The sequence below is a fragment of the Rhipicephalus microplus genome, chromosome 9 (genome assembly GCF_043290135.1).
Source record: "Rhipicephalus microplus isolate Deutch F79 chromosome 9, USDA_Rmic, whole genome shotgun sequence".
Taxonomy (NCBI): Eukaryota; Metazoa; Arthropoda; class Arachnida; order Ixodida; family Ixodidae; genus Rhipicephalus; species Rhipicephalus microplus.
Genome location: NC_134708.1, coordinates 10,466,988 through 10,480,332, shown reverse-complemented (window position 1 = coordinate 10,480,332; position 13,345 = coordinate 10,466,988). Strand labels below are relative to the sequence as shown.

At 44.8% G+C, this 13,345-nt stretch overlaps 1 protein-coding gene across 1 annotated transcript; it reads left to right on the top strand.

Moving 5' to 3' along the window:
* The first annotated feature begins 7,581 nt into the window (after nt 1-7,581).
* LOC142772178 (calcium-activated chloride channel regulator 2-like) lies at nt 7,582-10,494 on the top strand. The gene is made up of 2 exons (XM_075874340.1): nt 7,582-7,737; nt 10,159-10,494. The coding sequence occupies exons 1-2, from the start codon at nt 7,582-7,584 to the stop codon at nt 10,492-10,494; spliced, it is 492 nt and encodes a 163-aa protein (XP_075730455.1).
* The last annotated feature ends 2,851 nt before the right edge of the window (nt 10,495-13,345 follow it).

Below are 13,345 nucleotides of genomic sequence, written 5' to 3'. Positions count from 1 at the left end.
GATGATAATAATGATGATGATGATGATGATGATTGTGGTGGTGGTGGTGGTGGTGGTGGCCTAAAAGCATGGCTCACACCCAAACTGTCCTATCCTTCGTCAAGCATGGTATTCGCTACACACTTGCCAGAAATTTTGTGCAAGTTTTTTTATGAAGTGGCTGACGACGATGAGAAATTATGCTTGAAGTGGGTATGCGCCACAGTTAATAGGTGACCAATAATAACTTTTCTAATAGGTAGGGGCATTGAACGACCCACTCGTTACGCAATTCACTTTGTGTGACGCCTGGTCGTTTCTTTCATGTTATAAAACACTTCATTACTCAGAATTAACGCGATTTCCTTCCCGACATCAAGCCTGCCTTAGGACAGTTTGGAAACGAGTTCCAGACCCTGGCGTGGCTCAGTGGTATAAAACTGGTCTTGTCTTTTTGGTGTTTTTGGTGTTTTTCTATTTACTGGCTTTGTTTTCTTGCGATACTGGTTACGGACACCGGTGGCGCGGCGGCGGACAACTTTGGCACCGCACGTGACAAGTGTTCTGATCTCATAACAGATTTCGCTGTAAAAAGGACACAGCTGAACTGTAACACCAGCAGGACTTACATGGTGTTAAAAACGATGATGACCTTATATGAATGGCACTCAGCTACAAAGTGCGATGGGCAAGAACCGGGTGGTAGGATGCTTAAAGTAATTATTATAAAACCAATCTAAAGATTAGTTTAGATTAACCTTCGAATATATAACATCATTACTGACTCCTTGTCCGTGTCTGTGTACTGAGCAAACGTAAATTTTATATATTATCAAGAGTGCTTACCTCCTTCGCCTTCTTGTCCTCCACACAAGGCACACACACACCCATTGGAAAGGATTGGCCGAGTAGAAAGGGAATCAATCACACAGTGCAGTCGCAGTTGTTGAATCTTCTCTGAACAACGACCACACCACGTTCATTTGGGATTGCTCACCATTCCGACATGACAAAGGAAGCATTACGCACATCAAAATAAAATAATAACGTAATATACCGGGCAAGCGATGCATGTACCTTGCCCATCGCTGAACGGCACAAGATAGAAGAAGCAGAGTGAGAGAGAAGATGAAAGCAATGTGAAATATGTAAATCACCATTGGATAAATTTAAAACTGTCGAGACGCATTGCTGAAATAAACAGAGGCGTGTATATCACTAGTTAAAAGTTTCTTACACCATATTGCGCTCTGAAGCTGCACAACTGAAATAGTTTCTTTTTATTCTCCAAAGCTGGACTCAAGGAATCCCCGTTGTGCATCTAGTGCAACGAAATGCAAACAATCAGACATTTCTTTTTATTCGGTCGTCGATATTCTCATTAGATAAAAAGATTCCAAGGCGCCCCAATTTAGGAGTTAGGAATAGTAGTAATTGTTTCTGTAACTTTATCACTTGGTGGCACTTCATTTGGTTACTGCCACAAGAATGTGTGCTCTACTGTGTCTCAGTACATCAAAGCAACAAAAGGAGTACCGTGCTAGTCTATTGTTATTATTTCATATTGCTGCTTTGTAAGTTGTTGTTATTTATTTTAGGAAGCATAAATGTTCTGGCCACTTACTCAGTAATTATTTTTATTTATTTATTCCAAGTTTTATCTCTAAACTAATTGGCCAGATTGCTTTTAGTTTCATAGTGCATTACTTAAAGTATCCAGCCCGGTTCGTGGTCCATCTCTCTTTGTGGATAAGGTCCATTCATATGAGGTTGTCATCATCATCATCATCATCATCATAAGAAGAAGACGCCAAGTGCATTTCTGACACGTCGCGCAGCGGCCGCTTCCTTCCTGCGCTTGAATCGTTGAGGAAGACTTGGAGGCGGATACCGTAGGCGACGGAGCTCAGGGTGAGTTCATTGCTGTATCTATGAGGTAGGACTGCCGCTGGCTTTCGGTTTGTTTTAGTGGCGTATAAATATTCCCTGCAGTGAAAACAGTAGGTGAGCTCATCTTTCGCTTCTTGGCATCGCTCATCTAGCCTTGTGCGCACCAGCCAAGGGTCGGTATTGCATGTGGGCGGTAGTAGTGGTTGCCACAATCTGTTACGTGTGTACGTGCTCTGTACAACCGCTTGTGGCTGTACGTGATTCATTTAACTACAAGAAACATGAACTAGGTCAGAAGCGTAGCTCAGGCGTTTGAATCACTACTGGCCAGCGTTCGACTCAAGGATCGTGCTCGTGCTACAACGTCAGTACAGTCGCGTGCGCACTTAGTTGTTGTCGTCTTCTAAGGCGACATGTCATTTTACTAGTCCTCTCTAGACAAAGGCTCCATAGTGGTTTGGAGCTCGTCTAACTTCTGGCGGTCGCAGTTGCCGGGTGGTCACTGCCTGTGACGTCGACGGTTGCGAAATTGTGTTGTCCTGCATCTCTTTCGATCAGGCGTTTGAATAGCTGAGCTCGATGGCGTCTCTTCTGGTGTTGCGTCCAGGAGATCATCAGCTGCGTTCCAATCTGTACGCGATGGGGTTGTTTGTCCGGTCTGACTTGTTTTCCTGTCGTGATTAGGGTGGCGTCCCACCTTTTAGTGGCCACTTTTTACAAGCCGGGGTCGTGGTCTCACGCGGCGAATATTTCGCCTTGACTCAAATCTGGCTTTTTTTCCAAAACTGCCGGATAAGCACTTTATCCCCTACAGCGAAGCGGCGTGGTTTTGTCAATGTCTCTTGGCTCTCAGAAATTTATTTAACCACCTCCCGCTTGAGAATATCGATAGAGCAGAACAGTTGTCGTTTAAACGTCGCTATCGCAGGTGTTATTCCTGGGGCAGTGTGTATCGCCGTGTGTTGCCGATACAAAAATCTTGCAAGTCGACGCTGTATAAACTGGTCTGCATCACTCAGCAGTGCTGGTTTCAGCTCCGCCACATAGCGTTCTGCCTGGTCGTTTGTTGCAGGGTGGTACGCTAGTGAGGATGCAGTCTGTACGCCGTTTAACGTTTATAACTATTTCATCTCGATGGGAGTAGAACTGCCTCGTCTTTTGGTGATAAATGCTTTTCCGTTGTCGAATATTACCTTTCGGGGGATGCCAAACTTGCCAAGAGGCCTCGGAGAACGTCGATGAGAGCCGCGGATGTTGCTTGCGTCACGTGCCGAACTTTCACCCTTTTTGTGTATGCGTCCACAGCCCCCAAGCGCCCGAGTAGTGGCCCCGCGTAGTGAACGTGCACCATGTTTCATGGTGTCTGGCGAAGGTCCTAGGTCGGAATATGAGCTTTGGGTGGGTCTTCTGCGTTGAGTGGCATTCACGGCATTGTTACGCCGTTTCGTCAATCACTATGTCAATTCCGTATGACCACACGTAGCTCCCTGCGCACTTTTTGGGGGCTACCACGCCTCAGTGACCAGCATGAGAAAGTGCCAGAGCGTAGGATCATGCTGAGCTCAGTATAATCACTCGTTATCCAAGTCTGATGCACTAGCTATGAAATGCAAGTGTGGTCGCTCGTTGTCAGTAAGGAGAAAACTTTTCTCCAGTGAATTCCTCCACTCTGCCATCCTGCACTACCTTGTACAACCTCTGCAGGACACTGTCTAGCTGTGTCAGGCGTCCTATCATTGTAGCAATGAACGAAGGACCTGACAAAGCTTCGAACATTACTACGTCGCCTGAAGTACAGGGTTCGTCGAGACGTTCTTGTAATAGCAATCGACTCAACGCATACGCATTTCATGATTCTTGCCATGCCTGTTGACATGTCGTAATCATACGCCGATTACTTGATGCACCATCTGGTCATGCGTGGATAAATAGCTTGAGCCGTTGGCTTTGGTTGACCCAGTATATGCCGAGGAGTGGCTGATGGTCAATGTAAAAGCCTCCTTTCTTAATTCCCGTAATATACTTGTGGGCTGCAAATACAACAGCAAGGCCTTCTGTGTCTAACTAAGCATAACTGCGTTCTGCTGGTCCTAGCGTCCGAAATGCAAAGTTGATTGGCACCTTTAGACTCTGGTCATCCCGTTAAGACAGAACAGGTCCTACGCCGTATGGTGAAGCGTTGCTTGCGACAAGAAGTTTCTTCTGTTAATCGTAGCATGCCAGCACGGTATTACCGAGAAGAAATGTTTTAAGCTTGTGAAACGCCTCTTGATGATTTTAGATGCGGAGCATCTTATACACGAGGCTTGTAGTGCGGCGCCGTCCGCAAGCTTCCTCCTCCTTCTTCCACCATCTGTGCATCCCTTCCTCCTCTACACACCGCGCGCGCTTCACTCCTCCACCATCTGTGCACCCTTCCTCCTCTACACACCGCGTGCGCTTCTCCTCTTCACGAACATTCGCTAGCTGTATAATGTAGCGCGCATGCGCCGTCACGCTTCGAGAACATCGGCAGCTGACGCGCGCGCATGCGCCGTCGCGCTTCGAGAACATCGGCAGCTGAAGCGCGCGCATGCGCCCGTTGCGCTTCTCCCCCTTCTCGAACATTCGACAGCTGACAGTGCATGCGCCGTCGCGCTGTATATATACTCAAGGTCGGCGCTCGCTCGCTCAGTTGCCGCTCGTCGGTTGGTTTGTACGGCGCGTCGACGTCCAAGGTCACGGTGAAATGAATTCCAACGAATCCACAAACACAATGATCGACGTCCCTTCGACCAGCGCCGCCCTTTCGCATACGTGTGTACGTGTTCACTCTCCCCTCCTACAACCACGTTAACCAATTTAGCCATCGACCCAAGTAAGTCGCAATTTAACACCCCATTTCACAACCACGTTAACCAATTTAGCCATCGACCCAAGTAAGTCGCACTTTAACACCCCGTTAACCAATTATATGCTCCGCATCCTCCTCAGTGTTCCCCCGAGGGAAGCTGCGGGCAATTTTTTTATGCCATTTTTACATGGCGTCCTTCTGAAGAAGCTGGTAGAGACAGCTGGAAACTGTTGCCCTGTTCTTCAACAATCAGTCGTAGAAAGCCAGCATCCCGATGAAGGATTGAAGCGCTTGTTTGCAGTTTGGTGCTGGAGCGTCCATTATGACTGGAAGTTTCTCTTCGTGAGTGAAAACGCCTGTCCCGTCGATTCGGTATCTCAGAAAATAAACTTGGTGCAGAAGACTGAGGCACAAAAAACATCTGGTGAAGCAGGAAGAACAGAAGAGAAGAAAAAACAGCCATTCCGCGCTTCTGTTCTTCCTGCTTCACAAGATGTTTTTTCGCGCCTCAGTCTTCTGCACCATGTATGCACCAACTAGCCCAAAAACAAGTCCTTTCTAAAATAGACTTGTCGCACTGCAAAGCAGCACTTGTTTTTGTCGAGGTGAAGGTTGCACTTTCGTAGCTTCTTCGGCATTTCTTCCAGTTTATCAGCGTGATCCGTGGCATCATTTCCACTGATGTTCACGTAAATATAGTTATGCGAAAACGGCCGTGATGCCAAGCAGCGTATTCCCTATAAAGCGTTGAAAAAATGGCTGGAGCTGCACATATACTGAAAGGCAATCTCTTGATCTTTTAAAGCCCTGTCAGCGTGTTCAGAGTCCACACCTCTGCTGTCTCTGGCGTCACGTGTAGCTGCTCGTTCGCCTATGCCAAATCCAGGGTGTCGGAGACCTTGCCTCCCCTCAAGTGGCTGAGTACTTCATCAGTTGTGGGATTTTAATGGTCTGCCTTCTTTGACACCTTTGTGCGTTCACTATGCAACGGTAGCTGCCGCATATAGGCAACGAGCTATTTTTCTTCCGAACCAATACGAGAGGCGTTGCCTAATCTGAATAATGCGCTGGCTCGACTGTACTTCGAATTTGCAGTCGGTCCAATTGATATTCGACAGCTGATCAAAGTGCGAAAGAAACCGGCCGTAGTTTTAGAAACTTTGGTTTCTAAAGCCTCATGTCAGGATCGATGTGACCTCAGATGTCCTCGTCGAACACAGATTGGTACGTGTCGAGAAACTTCCAAACAACTTTGTCGTCTGTTACAGCACTGATGCCCGTGATCTGTACACCCAGATGACGAAACGTCCTAGGGATTACAACCCGCTCCATTTATCACCAGTGTTAATGCCAAGGTCTTGTTTCTCTGCGTAACGATCACCGTTGCACATCCGAGATCTGGAAAAGACTGTCCTGACTGTGCGTGTAGAAGATTGTTGTCAGTCTGGTGCCGTGATGATTCATCTGTCCACGTGGCTTTGAACGTGGCCTCACTTATGATCGTCACGTTATTGCACACTGTTTCGAAGACAAACACTTGGCATGAAGGACTAGACGGACACAAGCGCGAACTTTCAACTGAGTTTATTGAAAGGACGCATGATGCTTTTAGGCCATCAGGTTTCAAGGTTACGAAAAAAAGATTACAAAAATTGAATCGCAAAAATTTTTAGACACTACAATTTCCATAACCACTCATGCCGAGGAAGCATGTGCCTATCGCACATCTTCATTACGGGTTCAGATACATCATTTCCTTTCTGAGTTGGTCCCAAAGAAGCCATACTGACGCAGTCATCTTCCAGGCGAATAAGCTCGGACGCTTCAGTGACTTTGCGTGTAATCTAATTATTATGCCTAGGAACCACCTTTTTTTTTTTCATGGAAATTCGGCTGGCATCAAGAATCTCGACCATGCAAACCTAAGTGCCCTTGCACCGATTTATGCACATAGTTGTAGTGCTCCCGCATTCTTTCATCTAGGCACCTGCCCATCTTGCCTACGTATTCCTTTCTACATGTGACTGGGATCACGTACCCACTTTTTCACCCCAATCCACAAATTCATTCCTGTGGTTAGTTGTGCACGCACTTGTTCTCTTCACATTTTCTTTACAACATTGCAAATAGACGACAACTTATGGGCGTTGTAAATAGCACTTGCACTCCAACGCGACCACCAATCTTTTTCAGACAATGGGAGACGTCTCGAAAGGGTGGTATCGCTGCTGTCGTACGAAAATTTCAATTTTCGTTATGTAGGATAATCATAGTGAACAGTGAAAATGCCTGAGAGTGAGTGTCTTAGACTGAGGCCAGTCTGAGGCACTTCCAATGCTTCCCTGATTATCCCACTGTGTGTTTCCATGTGTCAACTCCTATCTTGACTGAATTTTTATTCTGGGATTTTTGCTTCTCTTGCTCCTACTGCGGCTTTTTGACTGCGTGCCATAGATTGTTAACCAGTGATCTAGTGCTACAATCTGAATACCCAGCATGCTGAAGTTGAGCAAGTTCAGCTTGAAAGATTTCTTGTACCAAATGATGGCAAGACTTCTGCAAAGCATTCTTTAAGCACGTCGGGTGGCGCGAGGCAAATGGCCACGAGCTCGCGTAGCAAAGTTATTTTCGACGATTAAGCTCATGCTTCAAAATAACTACATTCGCATACATTTTTCTACAACGCGGTATGAATTGTTTCGGAATGAACGCCTCACTCCTGCACTCTGGACACAGATGCTCAACAGCGCCGACGAAAGCTACACGTTATGAGAGACACGCGTCGTAAAACACTTTTATGTGGCCACGGTGCAATGACTGACTTTCGAATAATATATGTAATGTGTCTATCACTTTGTTCAACAGCCTGTTATCTGAGCATGGCCTCACGACTGCCTGCTGTTGCCGCACTGCTGTGCCTATTGAGCTACGGGAAAAGTCTTGAGATAGACAAGAGCGATGGAGGCTACAAGGACTTGCTGATTTCGATCAACAAGGATGTGCCTTACAACGAGACCATCGTTGTGAACATCAAGGTACGTTACATAATCCAAATATCTATGCACATATTTTGGCAAAAGAAAAGACATGAATCAGGTTGTATTGTCTCAGAGACACGAGGAAACACAGAGGGTCTCGCGGCTCAGTCGAAAGACCTCTTCGTTTTCTTTTAAGTCAATGTACTGATACTCCTCCGCACGCCTTTCGTAAGTTTTGCGCAAATAGCGTGGTTCTGCAATGCCTCTTGTACCAGAGGCATGGTTAATGTTCTGCACCTCAACACGTTTTGCACTGCCTTAACGTCGGTACACCCTTGACCAAGAAGTGACGTGATGCGATGACATCAGAGACACAGCATAATATCCCCACAATCTTCCTGATCTGTAACGTCATGATGACGTCATATGTTGACGTCACATGGCGCCATCATTGTGCGATGACCATTTTTTTTCATCCCTCGTGTTGAAGCCGCCGATGCGAACGACGACGTGTGAGGCCGGTCAGTTCCATTATTCGCTTAATGTACACGTTATACATAGACACAATATTTGGTTCATTTGATTTCTCACTACGCGGTGTATACGTTTGAGCTGTCCGTTCAGCAAGTGAAACGGTCGTAGAAATCAAAAGTTATCTCGCTGAAAATTATTTACTTATTCGCCCATGCACATGCGATATGCGAACCTATCAATCTAGCATTCTAATCTTTCCTTACATCGTCGAGAGCGTAAGTGCACGCCAATGTTCCATAAGTGCACTCTTTTGTAACTGAATAGGATTGAATGAACTCGTCAGATATTTGAAGCATGGTATATCGATGATAGTAGTAACGCATGCGTGAGGCGACCGTAAATTAACTTGCACAAATCTGAAATCAAGTTCCTTAATAGTCATGCAAAACGTAGCTCCCCACGCATGCCAGTTAGATTGGCATGTTCCCATATTACATCGACATGCGCAGGTAAGTCCTCATGACTTCTTTTTTTTTTTCGTCCTTGTGCGCGTTTTCAGTTGTTATTAGGCGTTTGAGGCGTCCCGACGTCCTGCTTGTGTTTGTGTTAGCGTTCACCGTCTGCTCAGAAGGAAGATTTTCTGACATACAAGTGGCATGCAGTGAAAAAAAAACTCGCATTACCGCAAGGAATAATCTGGGCGATGTGGTGCTGTGGCTGAGCTTGTTGATGATGCTGCGCCTAACGCTGAATAATTATTGCTGACTACTTTTATTTATTTATTTTATTTCGTAATATCATCTGGGCCAAAGGCATTATGGGAGGGGGTGAAACACGATTTTTTACTCATACAATGTTAGCTAAAAATGGAAAATAAATAAAAACAAACAAACAAGAACAAAGTATAAGCGTTTTGTGTACAAACAGAACAAGTAACTAAGTGTGGGCGTTTATACAATGCTAGTTAGCGCAGAACGAAACAAGTGATGATTGGTCAAGATGGTCACAGATCCAGGAAGGCGGTTTCAGTCTACTGATGTTCTGGGAATAAATTAGTCGCTGTAGGTTATGGTTAGACATGACATAACACCAACTTTATTATGATGATCAATTCTAGATGATACGTAAGAAGGCTGAAAAAGAAATGCCTCGCGAAGAGTTGGAATATTATGATAAATTTTGTGAAATTTACAGAGGCGGAAGAGCATACGAGAGGCATTGACGGCAGTTAGAGTAAATTGTTCAGGGCAGAAATGTTAGAGTGACGACTGTAGTTGGAAAGAATGAAGTGAACAGAATTTTTTCGAATTAGTTCAAGAGCATTGAATAAATTAATAATAAGTGGTAGAGAATGAAACGAAAGGATTTTAATCAGTCCAGGATAGTGAGAAAGAGATTGCCAGCTTTCAACCATGCATTCCTTAAGAAAGACACCCTGTGGCACACTTGGTGCAATTCTATGCTTTTCCTACGCAATATGAAACTGAACAGCGTGGCTGTTTGCCCGATATGACGAGTACATATAAAAAGTCATTTTTTTGAAGCACTTTCAAGCATTTTCATGGATCTGTGAGGACATACTTGACTGCCACGCCTAATTTTGCTAAGATTTCACCGCCAACACGGTATTTTTTGTTTTCCGCTTTCCAACCATCATGAATTTTTTTTCCCGAGCTTTCGCAAGGTTTTCTGAACATCGATAACTAAGGCTTTTTTTTTTACTAAACTGTTGTGTCGATCTGCAGCTGATGTCGCGTTCCACGCCAGATTGATTAACTGTTACTGGCTGCGTGCTTGTTTGTGTGCTGTGCCATCTCTCTTTATCTTTCCTCTCTCTCTTTCAATCCTTCTCCTTCCTTTCTCACTATCCTGGACTGATTGAAGTCCTTTCGTTTCATTGTCTACCATTTATTATCTCTATTGATCCCCCTCCTTGCTCTCCTTTCCCGTCTATACAAATCAATCCTTAAGAGAAACGGTGAGGATGGACTCACGTGTTTGCAGAGTCTGCTTAGGTCTTCGTCTCACTTCCTCCACCGTGCAACCAACGGCCTCGTCTACTTTAAGCACGTGACCATCAACTTCCCCAGCACATGGCCTGTGAGGAGCAGTGCGCATCGTTTGTCTTCGACTATGTTCGAGAAAAGTGACGTACGCATCAACCTCCCTGCAAAGTCAGAAGAGCAGGAACGGCCTTTCACGAAGCAGTCGATACTGTGCGGAAAGCCCGGAGAGTACATTCAACTCGCACCAACGTTCCTAACCGAACTGGACGATTCAACAACGAAGACATTTGGGAATCCTGGTGTGTATCAGCTGCCTGGTTACCTCTTGGTTTAGAATAAGGGAAGTGGCAGCCGTGAAATTTCGAGCTTTCAGAATAGCCACCGCAAAAATCACATACGCAAAGCAGCGCAATCATTTTATGGTATTGGGAGGGAAGTCACATCATCTCTATGCTGTTGCTCTCGGGCTACTTGGCAGCCTGTGGTGTTGCCGGGAACGTTACACTAATAAATTAAACAAGAGGGTAAATACAATAAAGACTGAATTTACTACGATTTCCACATATGAACTTTATCAACAGATGAGAGATACGTACAATCTTCGTTGAAATGCAAATAAACCACAGGGTCCAAGGACGAGCCCTACGCTAGGGAGAGATGTTGCATTTCGAATGCCGCATGTTCAATTTACTTATGTAAAAAGAAGATGCATCATTGTACCTGGTGTAATGCGAGGATGAATTGTATAAGCGGATCGGAGTTATAATTTTGGCCATGAAGTGCCTTTATGCATTTTTGGAACGATACTGATCATGGAAACCAGAGTATTTTATTTCCTGTGAGAGCGGTAGTATAATATTCTTGCAATGTGTTTTCGTACTGCTTTGTTATCTTCTGCGTTGCCGCGAATCTGACCTGGTATCCACAGAAATCTTGTTCTACAGCCCTTTGTTTCCACTTGTGAGCTCATTAGGCATCATATAACAAATTCTCACAAAAACGTTTTCATCTTCAGTGAAACATCAGTGGAACTGTTGAACCTGGGCGTAAAGTGGTAAGGACAAAAAGCAACCACTTCGCAGCTATGCGCCAATTGAGTCAGGCAAACCTCCATACAGAGTACGAGTACAAGCATTCATGGAAACCCTATGAATCCGTCGCTGTGGCGGGAGAGGGAAGTGAGGGTGTGGTAGATATGGCAAATATTTGTATATTACTGTTCAGAAAAGGCGTGGGAAGTGACGGTAAGAAGGATAAAAAGAACGAGAGAAGATAATGAAGTGTGGCACAGCCTTGTATAGCACAGCACAATAATAGAATGGGAAAAGGAAATCGGGATGAAGAATAGGAAAAGAAGGGAAGAGGGGAGAGCATTGCAGAGCCATGTATGGCATGGTCAAGCGAGGGTGTGGAAAAGGCAAGTTGGGATGAGAAAGACTGGTATGAGTGTTCGGAGAAAGGAAAATAAAAACAACGGAAATGACGCCAGCCACGCTGCTTTCTTAGTATTCGCAGCACTAGCGCAAAGCTGCCTCAATAATTTCTTTTATGTTGGACAACAATATCTTGTTGGTCTGGTAAAGAAGTTGTATCTATTACCTTACATGAAACAGCAAATAACTCGGCTATTGTCCACTATGTGCACAAGGTAGCCTAACTCGTGCGTCATCAACGTACGATACTACAAAGGCTGTGGTGAAGTGGTATTTTCACATTGGAGCTACTCATGCAGATATATTTGTATTCGAAATACCACAAATGTTTCTGGTAAAGTGCAGGTAGTGAGCTGTTCTGTTGAGCACATCATGTTTCCGAAATATGCCACCTATTATAAATTGCTTTTTTTGCCTATACAGCCATCCTCTATTGAGCATCTCATCTTGAAACATTCATTCGATGCAGAGATATGGAGACGTTCTGTAAATTGTTTACTAGCGCACCTATTGCACCTTCTCGATATGTCTCAAGCCGGAACCTCGTTTGCATGTCACGTTTGAAAACAAAAAAGATGTCAAACCGTTCGTGTAATTCTGAAAACTAAAAAAAAAAACGGTAAAAGGTGACCAAAAGGAAGATCAAAATCTCTGGGCATATATATATCCTGGTATGTCTCGTGTCATACCTTGAGCATGGTACTAGCGACCGCTAATGTAAGTAGTCGTAGAATTCAACGAACTGGTTTCTTTGTCACGGTTCGTTCTTACTGTCACCGTCGCTTCGCTTTTCCAGCTTACGTGTTTGTGCACGAGTGGGCTCATTATCGGTATGGAGTATTCGACGAGCACGGCGGCCAGGATGAAGAAAAGTACCCACGCACCTACTGCGAGGAAGATCCTGTAATAATCTCATAATGTTTGTCTAAGCTGACACAATTATTTAGAACATCTATATGCTGAGAAGTGTAGCAGATGCACTGCAGTATGTTGTATCACAAGTTGAAGAGTTCGAAATACAATCCGCTTTTATTGGATCTTTCGCGAAACATGAAGGTGTCATTCGCGCTGTGCCTTCATCAGCATTCCTGTACTACGTATAATCTTTCAAAGACTATTTCTTAATATCTTTGTTTTTGATCACAGTACCGTAATCGCAATGCTGCCTGCTAGAAACGCACTGTAGTGCTCATAGAATTTCTAATACAGGGGCATGTTCCTTTTTGTTACGATTCTCGAGTGTATATTACATAGTAACAGCTGTAACGTCCAGACACCTAGATTTGACAACGGACTAGAGCGAAATCGTCGTTTCAACCTCGCAGTGATAAAAGTGCCAACAACGAAACTAACGAGACTGGCGAAGCTATCTTGACAACTGCAGCAGATTCAGAGAGCCCCATTGCAATTACTTACAGAGAAGTTCCTTCCCATGTTCGTCCTGCAGCTAACGCTCAGGGGTGGCACTGCATGACGTGTCACCAGCGATCAAGTCTTTATCTGTGTCGTCGGCAATGATCCCTGACAAAACTTCTCTAGAGGTGTTTCGAGAGGTAGACAAAAGCGCACACCTGAACAAGCCGGCAGTGGAAGTTTACTTCCTTTACAGAAACAAGGAGCAGGAGCAAAACGCCACAAAGGCCTGACAGAGGGCTCCCGCTCCTCTTTGCACTCAGCATCAGCGGCACAAATAGCACTGATTTGTAAAAAATCACACATTGTTATATCAACACACACTTACATACCGGAATT